Below are 12,458 nucleotides of genomic sequence, written 5' to 3'. Positions count from 1 at the left end.
GAAACTACCATCAGAGTGAACAGGCAACCTACAGAATGGGAGAAAATTTTTGCAATCTACTCATCTGACAAAGGGCTAACATCCAGAACCTATAAAGAACTCAATCAAATTGACAAGAAAAAACAACCCCATCAAAAAGTGGGCAAAGGATATGAATAGACACTTCTCAAAAGAAGACATTTATACAGCCAACAGACAAATGAAAAAATGCTCATCACTCACCATCAGAGAAATGCAAATCTAAACCACAATGAGATACTATATCACACCAGTTAGAATGGCAATCATTAAAAAATCACGAAACAACAGGTGCTAGAGAGGATGTGGAGAAATAGGAACACTTTTACACTGTTGGTGGACTGTAAACTAGTTCAACCATTGTGGAAAACAGTGTGGCGATTCCTCAAGGATCTAAAACTAGAAATACCATTTGACCCAGCCATCCCATTACTGGGGATATACCCAAAGGATTATAAGTCATGCTGCTATAAAGACACATGCACATGTATGTTTATTGCGGCACTATTCACAATAGCAAAGACTTAGAATCAACCCAAATGCCCATCAGTGACAGACTGAATTAAGAAAATGTGGCACATATACACCGTGGAATACTATGCAGCCATAAAAAAGGATGAGTTCATGTCCTTTGTAGGGACATGAATGCAGCTGGAAACCATCATTCTCAGCAAACTATCGCAAGAACAGAAAACCAAATACCATGTGTTCTCACTCATAGGTGGGAATTGAACAGTGAGATCACTTGGACACAAGAAGGGGAGCATCACACACCAGGTCGTATTGTGGGGAGGGGGTAGGGGGAGGGATAGCATTAGGAGATATACCTAATGTAAATGATGAGTTAATGGGTGCAGTGCACCAACATGGCACATGTATATATATGTAACAAACCTGCACGTTGTGCACATGTACCCTAGAACTTAAAGTATAATTTTAAAAATGTAATAAATAAATAAATAGTATAATTATTGGGGCAAGAAAAACATGAACTTGGTTTTTAAATTAAAGAAAAAAAAGAAAGAAGACTCAATCTCTGAAAGTTCCACCATATCTTCAAAGCTGTGCCAACCTAAATCTACCTGAAGTTTCTGTTTCTTGTTTGATATTCTAGGCAGAGTTAGAGCTAGAGAAAGAAAACTATTTTCTGAGTTAGGCTGATCAAACCAATCTTTGACCATTTAAGTCACTCATTTCTTTGCACTTGGCTGTTTTATTTCCCCTGTTTCCTACCATAATTTCCATTTGAAATATTTAAATTCTCTTTTGACTCTCTTTAGGAGAAAAGGTACATTTTCCAACTATACTTCAGCCATCATGAGTTCATGTCAGAGATCAGCTATGATGGCAATGATATCAAACTAGCTCAAGAACCTGGAGCTTTTGGGTAGGGAGATAGAATGAAAACCCAAAAGGAAACCTTCTTTCTTAGACTGTACCTGAAATCAGATTTTCTCAGTGCTTTTTGTCTCTCCCTATAATACTAGTATAATGTCAAATAACTGGTCTTTCACCGATTAACCAAATGGATCAAAAAAATTTTTAAGTATATCACCATGGTTTTTTGTTTGTTTGTTTTTGTTTTTTTGTTTTTGTTTTTGTTTTTTTGAGACAGAGTCTTGCTCTGTTGCCAGGCTGGAGTGCAGTGGCATGATCTTGGCTTACTGCAACCTCCGCCTCCCAGGTTCAAGCAATTCTTCTGCCTCAGCCTCCTGAGGAGCTGGGACTACAGGCACACGCCACCATACCTGGCTAATTTTTGTATTTTTTTAGTAGAGACGGGGTTTCACTATGTTGGCCAGGCTGGTCTTGAACTCCTGACCTGGTGATCCACCTGCCTTGGCCTCCCGAAGTGCTAGGATTGCAGGTGTGAGCCACCACACCTGGCCATCACCATGTTTTTTATATTTTCTATTTGTAAATAAGATTTCTAAGATAATTTTCCACAGTTTCAGGACTCAATGGATTTTATTTTCATTACAATATAGCAAAAATAGTAAGCAACAGACTTTTATTGCTAATAATACTTGGTAACAATGGAAACATTTGACACATTTCCATTGTTACCCAAGTATTATTAGCAATAAAAGTCTGTTGCTTACTATTTTTGCTATATTGTAATGAAAATAAATCCATTGAGTCCTGAAACTGTGGAAATTATCTTAGAAATCTTATTTACAAATAGAAAATATAAAAAACATGGTGATGGCCAGGTGCTGGTGGCTCACACCTGCAATCCCTAGCACTTGGGAGGCCAAGGCAGGAGGATCACCAGGTCCCAGGAGTTCAAGACCAGCCTGGCAACATAGTGAAACCCCGTCTCTACTATTAAAAATAATTTTAAAATATATTTGAATTTTTAAAAATGCCATTGTACTAATTATTATTCTTATGTATTAAACAGAAGACTTCTCATCTCCTACTCCCTGCCCAATATTAGCATCGTGAAGCCTAGCAAAAACAAACAAACAAACAAAAGAAAAAAGAGGCCTATGGGTGATTGTTCTGATTCATAGGACTTTAGGGAGGCTCTGTTTAGGAATAATTTTGTTAATCTTTTCACAATATTGGTTGGTTATATAAAGAAAAATTACAATATTGAGAAAATGATCTTTTTAAACATAAGTACGAACTTACTCTTTTTCATGTTTCGCAAAATTTTCAAACTCTACAAAAGCAAAGAAAAGGAAAATGTTAGTTTTTTTCCTGTGAAATTTGAAATACTTTAATCAAGTAGAAATATAGACTTAAGTGAAAAGAATTAATTTCTTTAAAAATAGCCGTGAAAATGTACAAAGTTGTTTTTCCATCTTGCCATTTTTAATTCAGTGCACAACCTCTACTTGATTTTATCTTGCTATTTTTATCACCCATGCAAGTATCACACTACGTGTTTTGAAATAATATTATCAGAGGCTGAGCGCAGTGGCTCACACTTGTAATCCTGGTGCTTTGGGAGGCAAAGGCAGGAGGATTGTTTGAGTTCAGGAGTTCAGGACCATCTTGGGCAACATAGCAAGACCCCGTATCTCTACAAAAAGTAAAAAAAAAATAGTAGCTGAGTGTGGTAGCAGGTACTGGGGAGGCTGAGGCAGGAGGTCCGCTTGATCCCAGGAGTTCAAGGTTACAGTGAGCTCTGATACCACCACTGCGTTCCAGCCTGGGCAACAGAGTGAAAACATGTCTTTTATGAAAGATTGATAAATTTTTTTGTTGTTGTTGTTGCGACGGAGTCTTGCTCTGTCACCCAGGCTGGAGTGCAGTGGTGTGATCTCAGCTCACTGCAACCTCCGCCTCCCGGGTTCAAGCAATTCTTCTGCCTCAGCCTCCTGAGTAGCTGGGACTACAGGTGCGTGCCACCATGCCTGGCTAATCTTTGTATTTTTAATAGAGACGGGGGGTTCACCATATTGGCCAAGCTGGTCTCGTGATCCACCTGCCTTGGCCTTCCAAAGTGCAGGGATTATAGGCGTGAGCCACTGCGCCCAGCCAGTAAATTGTTTTTTTAAATTATGCTATCAGAATATTGACAGGGAGCGGTGGGGTGCTGGCAAGGTGGCTCATGCCTGTAATTCCAGCACTTTGGGAGGCTCAGGTGGGAAGTTCCCTTGAGGCCAGGAGGTTCAAGACCAGACTGGGCAACATGGTGAGACCCTATCTCTACTAAAAATTTTTAAAAGCCAGGCATGGTGATGCAGACCTGTGTTCCCAGCCACTCAGAAGGCTGATGCAGGAGGATCACTTGAGCCCAGGAGGTCAAGGCTGCAGCCAGCCATATTTATGCCACTGTACTCTAGCGTGGGCAACAGAGCAAGACCCTGTCTAAAACAGAAAGAGAGAGAGAGAGAGAGAGAGAGAGGAAGGGAAGGGAAGGGAGAAAGGAAGGGAAGGGACTCAGAGGGGTAGAGGGGATGAAATTCCCACTTCTCTCCTTTATTAGGACCATTTCAGAACCCACAGTGGCTTCTGAATATATCCATGATACACAGCCATTTTCATTCTAGCCAAGAATTTTTGCCAGTCATATTCTATATTCAATTTACTAAGGCCCCCTTCCATACTGTTAGCCACACTTCCTTCCCCTGCTTTTATGGTGGAGTCTCTAATTAATCTCTTCAAGGAACCTACCCAAATTTCTTCTTTACTCCACATTTCTTCAGCATGTATGTTTTTAATCTGCTTCATGGCATTTTATTCTTCTTGATAATTTTCATGTTTCTCAAAGGTGTCCTGTTCCAGCAGATTAACTATACTATTTTCAAGGGCAAATAGTTATCCTTTATGACTTTTCTATTTTCCTAACACCAAATAGAAATGTGCTCTTCCTTGGAATAGATATTTAATAAATTCTTAATTTGTAACATTTTTAGTTATTTTTTTAAAATAGATGATTTATTTACAAGTCAGGAAATCCTAGTAAAAATGCTCCCATCCTTGTCTTCAATCTACTCAGTTTCTAATGTTCCTGCTGTAGATAACCACTGTTAGTTTTTCATCCTCTGTAGTTAGTATCCTTCCAGAGTTACTCATGAATATATAAGTAAATACACATATGTATCATATTCCTCTTTTTAAGTAAAAGTTAAATTATATATAAATATATTGAGAAAGTCCCAATTCTTTTTTAGCTGCATAGTATTCCATTTGTATGGATATAACATGATTTATGATTTATTTAATCAGTTCCCCTAACAATTAACACTATTAATTATGTTGTTTCCAGTCATCTGCTCTTACAGATAATGCTGCAATGAATACTTGGTATACATGTTATTTCATGTATATGCAAGCATATTTGTAGTATAAATTTCACTTCTAGTGAAATTGTTGAGTAAAGGATACATGCATTTGTAATTTTGATATTGCTAAATTGCCCTTCATAGAAGTTGTAGCAGGCTGGGTACAGTGGCTCACACCTGTAATCCCAGCATTTTGGGAGGCCAAGGCAGGAGGATTGCTTGAGTCCAGAAGCTGGCAACATAGGGAGACCCCATGTCTAAATTTAAAAAAAAAATTTTAAAAGGAAGTTGTACCACTTGACATTCTCACCAACAACATTGAGTGTGCTTATTTCCCCATAGTCGCCCTAACAGAGAATGTAATCAAACTTTTGGAATTTACCATTCTGATAGATGAAAAGCCATATGTCACTGTGGTTTTAATTTGTAATTTTTTCATTATGAATGAGATTGAACATATCAAATGTTTAAAGGGCATACATGCTCATTTATTTTCTTCAAACCTTCTGATCCCATATTTTTGCCCATTTTTATTTGGGGGTTATTTTCCATGAATTTCTAACAGTTCTTTGTATATTAGAGTAATAACCCCTTTGGCTGTGGTGCCAGTTGCAGATTTCTTTTCCTCCAATTTGTTCTTTGTCTTTAGATTTTTAAGGTGATTGTTTTGCCATGCATAAATTTTTGAGTCATAGTTATAAAGGTCATTCACACCCCCAGGTTATAAAAGACTCTTTCCAAGTTATTTTTAGGTTTTTTTTTTTTAAATATTTTCATCTTTTAGCCATTTAGAATTTATCCTGATATAGATATAAGGAATAGACCCTGCTTTTTTTCAGGTGGTTATCTATTTGATCCAACAACAGTTATTAAACCATCCGTCTTTATCCCCTGATTTTGAGATACCACCTTCATTATATACTAAATTTCTACATATATTTGGATCTATTTCAGAACTTTCCCTTTTACTCTGCTGGTATATGTTTCTTTTTATACACTAATATCATGCCATTTTATTTTTACATTTATATTTTTGAGATGACATCTCACTCTGTCACCCAGGCTGGAGTGCAGTGGCGCAGTCTCTGCAGCCTCCACCTTCCAGGCTCAACCAATCCTCCCACCTCAGCCTCCTGAGTAGCTGGGACCACAGGCGCACACCACTATGCCCAGCTAATTTTTTGTATTTTTGATAGAGACGGGGTTTTGCCATGTTGCCCAAGCTGGTCTTGAATCCTGAGCTCAAGTGATCCACCCGCCTTGGCCTCCCAAAGGCTGGGACTTACCATATTTGAATATCTGCTAAGATGACTCGTTTATTGCTTTTCTTTTTATTTATTTTTATTTTTAAAAATTATTTTAGAAAGACATTTATCTGAACTATTTTTATTTATTATTTATTTGCAGGTTTCTGACTATTCTTGCTTCCCCCACTCCCATATGAACTTTGAAATCAGTTTATATAGTTGCAGAAATAAACAAGTTGGTAGTTTCATTGGGCATCTTTTACATTTATAAATCAACCTTAGAGAGAAGTAGATTCTTTTTTCTTCATTTATTTTTATTTTTATTTTTAAATTTTTATTTTAGGTTCACGGGTACGTGTGCCAGTTTGTTATATAGGTAAACTGTGTGTCACAAGGGTTTGCTGTACAGATAATTTTGTCACCCAGGTAATAAGCATAGTACCCAATAGGTATTTTTTCTGGTCCTCTCTCTCTGAAAAATGAATCTTTAAGTTGTATTTTTTCTTCTTTTTGGTTTCCTTCTATTAATTTTGATTGTTATAATATCAACAATTAGTTTTAGTAAAGATATTTAATCTAATTTTCCATCTCAATGCTGGGGAGGGGGGAAACTTGCAGTAAGAGAAAGCTTCTGGCATGTTTCCCAAAACTCTTATCTTCTTTACCTTACTCCGTGTGAAACTTTTTCCAGGAGTCTTCAGTGTCTGTTTTGAAGATGTTGAATTTTCCATGGTGTCAGGACAGCTAGTAGAATATGTTTCTATAGATTGGGCCTGCATACCTTAAAAAAAAAAAGGAGAAAAACATGTTTCATTGCATACCTTCTTAAGCCTTCATGTTACATATAGTAAATTATTAGCTTGGCTTTTTTAGGCATTATTTTGACTATATATTATGGGCTTTTAAAATGTTTTCTTTTGTGTAATCATTTTTGTACCTTTTAATTTAGGTCCTACTTTATTGTTAATCTTTTAATATTTTCATTTTTATGATTTTTTTGAGAGAAAGTACTACCACTTACAATTTTCATCGGCAAGAAAGAAGGACTCTAGAGTTCTTTCTGGGAGAGGAGGTGGGGGAGAAGAACGATCTTGATGTAGTTCTGTGATAAGAAAGTATACAACATACCAGACAAATCCATCAGTTAAAAGTCATAAGTCAACACCCTTTTCTCTTTGTACAATTTTTAAATCAATGAATCTTAACCAAAAATCACCAAATAAAATATTATCTGAAAAATGACTGGAGCCTCAAGAACTTTGTTTCTCTGCCTCGTTAGCCAGTGAGCCTATGATTCATCAAAAATATATAGCTCACTTCAGAAGTATTCTCCCAAAGACACTGAAACCACATATAATCAAGCTTCTAGATCTAACAACCATTTTGCATGAAATATTTGGGATAGAGGAACGTGTTAAATAAAACCATCATGATACGATTAGCCAAATCTAGAATGTTAAACAGTCTTTTAAGAAAAATGACCCACTCTTTTCAACAAATAAATGGTGTGAAAAACATAGAAAGGAGAACTGTTATATATTTAAAAAGAAAATACAAAAAAAGAAGGGAGAACTGTTACAGATTTCAAAAGACAGATTTAAGAAGACAAACATGTAAACCAAATGCAATGTTTAGATTTTGTTTGAATCCATATTTGAATAAACCAACTGTAAAAAGACATTTTTGGGACAATTGAAAACTGAACAGTCTGGATATTTGTTACTATTAAGGAATTATTATTAACTTTATTGGTGTGATAATGCTATCATGGTAGGTTTTAAATGTATTTGAAATTTTCCATGATGAAGATCTTCAATAATGGACATATTTTTCCATGATGTAAATTTCTAAAGATACAGATGGTATTCTACTGACATAAGCATCTCATTGTATGGTGCTGAGTATTATTATATTAATTCCTTTTGAAAATGAAAATGCAGTAAAGTACGAGAGGTTCACATGTCATTGGTCACTGGGTTTGTTTAGTCCTTAGAATTTGTTTTATCAATAAATTGTCTTATTTCTTACATGCTGGGTAATACACACAAGTGTAGTACTTATTTCTAGCACCTAATAAAATAACTGGCATACAGTAGGCGTTTAATAAATACTTAATAACTATTCTGAAGTAGTTCATCATCTTCCAGTTTGCTGTTAGGGAATATTTTGAAAACTAAAGTTGTTTGTTAACAGTATTCTAGTAAATATTTCCCTAAATTTTAATTTCATCTTAATATTCCCTTGACAAAGAACCCATAATGCCTGTTACTTACTGCATTAAATCTAAATTCCTCTGCCTAACTTTGGGTGTATGTGGTAAAATACACATAAGATTTGCCATTAGTGACATTTAGCATATTCACAGTATTGTACAACCATCGCCACTGTTTAGTTCCAGAATATTTTTCATCACCCTAGAAGGAAACTCTGCACCCATAAAACCATCACTCCCTATTTTCCTCTTTCTCCCAGCCCTGGCAATCACTAATCTGCTTCTATCCTTATGGATCTGTCTATTCTGGGTATTTCATCTGACTGGCTTTTTTAAGTCCTTCAGAATCTTGCCTCACATCTTATTTACCCAAATTTATTTTCTATATTTCACAAACTAGAATATCTATTGCCATAAAAAATAACCTACTTACCATTTCTCCATACACATCATGCTCATTTCCACCTTTGAGTCATTGTTAGGCTGATCCCTGCTGCTGGAATTCCCTCCTTTTTTCTTTCTGTCTATACAAATTATTTAAAGTTCTTTCTTCCACTCAGCAAAGCCTTTCCTAACCACTCCAGTAATGCCATCCTGTTTTTCCAGACTGCTGGTGATTACAGTGGGTACCACACAGATTATCATTTAGTGGTTCCATGTGAGTATTAATTTTATCTACTGAATTTGAATATAAGCATTAAGTAGTACTCTTATACATCGTGCCTATTCTAACACCATGTAAGGTACACAGAAGTTGCTTAGTAAAATGCTCATTTAATGATTAATAAAAATTATAATTGATAATATTTAATGAGGACTTATTTGACAAGTACTGGGCTAAAAGCTTTATGACATTATCGTATTTAATCCTCATAAAAATTATCTAAGGGATTCTATTCTCCTTTTATAAATGAGAAAAATAGATGGAGAAAGTATGTAACCAACTTCATGCATGTTGATAGTTCTTCATAGACTGGGGATTTGACTTAAAGCCTATCTGACTTTAAAGCCCGTGTTTTTGTTGTCATGTTTTGTTTTGTTCTGCTTTGTTTTTGAGATGGAGTCTCACTCTGTCACCCAGGCTGGAGTGCAGTGGTGTGATCTCGGCTCAGTGCAACCTCCGCCTCCCAGGTTCAAGCGATTCTCCTGCCTCAGCCTCCCGAGTAGCTGGGACTACAGGCGCGTGCCACCAAGCCCAGCTTATTTTTGTATTTTTAGTAGAGATGGGGTTTCACCGTGTTGGCCAGGATGGTCTCAATCTCCTGACCACGTGATCCGCCAGCCTCAGCCTTCCAAAGTGCTGGGATTACAGGCGTGAGCCACCGCTCCTGGCCTATTGTCATGGTTTTTAGAGACAGCATCTTGCTCTGTCATACAGGCCGGGTGCAGTGGTGCCATTATAGCTCACTGCAGCCTCAAACTCCTGGCAAAGCCCATGTTTTTTAACCCTTATATTATCTGTATATGTATTTGAATAACATGACAATATGAATAAACATGTTAAGGGCAACTACCACCTGTGATAATGTAAACAAAGTACCTGGAAGTGCCCAATAAATGTTAGTTTTTGTTCTTCAATGCATAAAACCGGCAAAGCTCAGGAAAGTACTGGAAAGGCAACAGCAAATTAAAGAACTAAGTGGCCAAAAATAATTTTTTGAATCACAGTGTTAACAGTGGGAAAATCTATATAATGGAAAAGCTGCAAAGTTTTAAAACATTCTCTCTGAAATAATTTTTAAATGGTTATATATTAAGGAACAGAATTCTAAAATCCTGTCTTCACCTTGCTCTTAACAAAATTTCTAGTCCGGGAAAACCAGAAATAAATCAATAAATACTGGAAGCTATTATGGAAACCAAGTAACTTCCTGAGGTGAATTACTCTAAACTTAACGAACCATTCTTCCAATCTTAGGGCTAAGTGTCATCTAAAGCCAAGAGAAATTTTTACCTGATTTAGGACTTCGGAGTTTTACACTCTAAAAGAAAAACAGAAAGGAAAAGTGAAAGAAGAATATATATATGAATTATACAAACTCAAAGCAAAAAATGGCATTTTTGAAATTATATTTAAGATAGCTGTAGAAATAATTATGAAATGTAGACCCTATTTTTCCTAATTTGTAAGTGTGCTGAATTAGGAAATGGCATCCTTCACTCTTACAATGATTTTTTATATCCCATGGCAATTAGTCCTAAATTGATCTCCTTCTGACTTATTTCTGTCCCACCTAAAACATTTCCCTGAAAATTGAAATTGAAGTTACTTCATAACATTGGAAAGAATTATTGTTCTTCCCTCTGGGAGTTGTTAAGATAAATATATGTGGCTATTATTAATGACAATCATAATTACTAGTACATTGGAATTATAATTTAAAAGGCAGAGAATATTTGCCTAGCAGCATTGCAATTGTAGGTACTTTAAAATGTTTAATTATTTTTCCATTCTCTCAAATGTTAAGATAATTGGTTCAGAGAATATATAGAAATGCATAACATTTTTAGATGCACTTCTATTTTTCCTCCAGAAGCAGGACAGGTCTACTTTCAAGAATTATTTTCTATTTAATCCACAACCCCCCACCATCTCTGACTTTACCATCAACCACACTATTCCAAAAGATTTATCTTAAGTAATATGCACACCTGTCATTCTCTATAACATATTATCACAGCTAACATGATACAGCCTACCAGATGACTACAGTGAACAAGCTTCCTACTTAAGTATGAAACATTTATTTTTGCCTTAACTATCCTTCAAGAATCAGCTCAAATGTTTCCTCTTTCACTAAATCTTCCTTGATCACTTCCAACCTGGAGGCATCTCCCACACTTGAAATTCTTTATCTTTCATATGACATTGATCATACTTGCTTTGTTATAATAAATATAGGCAAAAATAAAGATTTGTACACGTCCTATATCTCTACCACTAGACAAGAAGCTTCTTAAAGGCAAGAATTGTGTCTTATACATCTTTTTTATCCCAACATCCTCTAGCACATTGTTTTATATTTAGTATGTGCTTAGGATTTATTGAATGATGGGTGTTAAAAATACAAGGAGTAGAACTGTAGTCTATTGAATCTAGATGAGTAGACTCATTAAAAAATTATTGACCTTGCTTGGTCTAAGTCTCACAGAGTCATCAGATTTCTTTGGTTCAGATGCTCCACCCCATTCCAGTGATGTTCCAATTTTTACCTTCACAGCTGAGGATAAGGATTTGGAAACATTTGGTGAGAATTCTCCTGGAAGAAAGTGAATATGTTTCAGTTCTTAGGGGTAGTATTCTTTTAGAAATCAAATGTTGTTCAGCGAATAGTACATAAAACATTGAAAGGAACTGAGAAGTAATCTAGTTAATTCACATTTCATTTTATTTTTTGAGACAGAGTCTTGCTCTGTCACCCAGACTGGAGTGCAGTGGCACAATCACGGCTTACTGCAGCCCCCAACCCCTGGGCTCAAGTGATCCTCTCGCCTCCACCATCCAAGTAGTTGGGACTACACATGCATGCTGCCATTGCTCTGCTAAATTTAAAATTTTTTTTTTTTTTTTTAGAGATGAGGGCTCACCATGTTGCGCAGGCTAGTCTTGAACTCCTGGCCTCAATGAACTCCTCCAACTCAAGGCTCCCACATCAGCCTCCCAAAGTGCTGGAATTAAAGGCATGAGCCACCATGCCCGACCCACACTTTATTTTGTACTTACTAGACTGTACTCACCAGCTTCCTCAACCACAATAAATGATTCAGGTGTCCGTACAGGAAGTGGAGGGGGGATTTCATCATCTATCCTTGGAGCAGTTGCTATCCAAAATGTCAGAAATATTGTAACAATTGTTAATTAGAACAATCCAAAGGAAATTCTTATATTCTAATATTAAATATAAATTTACCATAATTTAAATTCCGTTGAAGCACCATTATCAGTAAAGTTGGCACTTGTTCATTCGAGGAAAAAGCAAAATGAATTATCTTAAGGTACAAACCCATGAGGTTTTTGCTTATTCTTTAACATTTATTGTTTGTTTTAAAAGCTCAAAAGTAGGGCTGGGTGTGGTGATTTAGGCCTGTAATCCCAGCACTTTGGAAGGTCAAGGCGGGCAGATCACAAGGTCAGGAGATCGAGACCATCCTGGCTAACATGGTGAAACCCCGTCTCTACTAAAAATACAAAACATTAGCCGGGCGTGGTGGTGGGCGCGGGGGCAGGCGCCTGTAGTCCCA

At 36.4% G+C, this 12,458-nt stretch overlaps 1 protein-coding gene across 6 annotated transcripts in view; it reads right to left on the bottom strand.

The window, feature by feature from the left end:
- PTPN22 (protein tyrosine phosphatase non-receptor type 22) overlaps window positions 1-12,458 on the bottom strand; it is a 61,436-nt gene that overhangs the window by 8,699 nt on the left and 40,279 nt on the right. For 3 of the 6 annotated variants that reach the window (XM_007977506.3, XM_007977507.3, XM_007977508.3), the window contains 6 exons: window positions 11,955-12,038; window positions 11,346-11,476; window positions 10,171-10,198; window positions 7,026-7,106; window positions 6,670-6,785; window positions 2,656-2,686 (listed from right to left, as the gene is read on the bottom strand). In XM_007977506.3, coding sequence (XP_007975697.3) covers window positions 2,656-2,686; window positions 6,670-6,785; window positions 7,026-7,106; window positions 10,171-10,198; window positions 11,346-11,476; window positions 11,955-12,038 — 471 coding nt within the window. The remainder of the gene's footprint in view (window positions 1-2,655; window positions 2,687-6,669; window positions 6,786-7,025; window positions 7,107-10,170; window positions 10,199-11,345; window positions 11,477-11,954; window positions 12,039-12,458) is intronic. The other 3 variants (XM_007977510.3, XM_007977509.3, XM_007977511.3) reach the window with 3 other exon arrangements.

Source organism: Chlorocebus sabaeus, chromosome 20 (assembly GCF_047675955.1).
Source record: "Chlorocebus sabaeus isolate Y175 chromosome 20, mChlSab1.0.hap1, whole genome shotgun sequence".
In the NCBI taxonomy this organism is placed as follows: Eukaryota; Metazoa; Chordata; class Mammalia; order Primates; family Cercopithecidae; genus Chlorocebus; species Chlorocebus sabaeus.
This window is presented reverse-complemented; position numbering and strand designations above follow the sequence as displayed.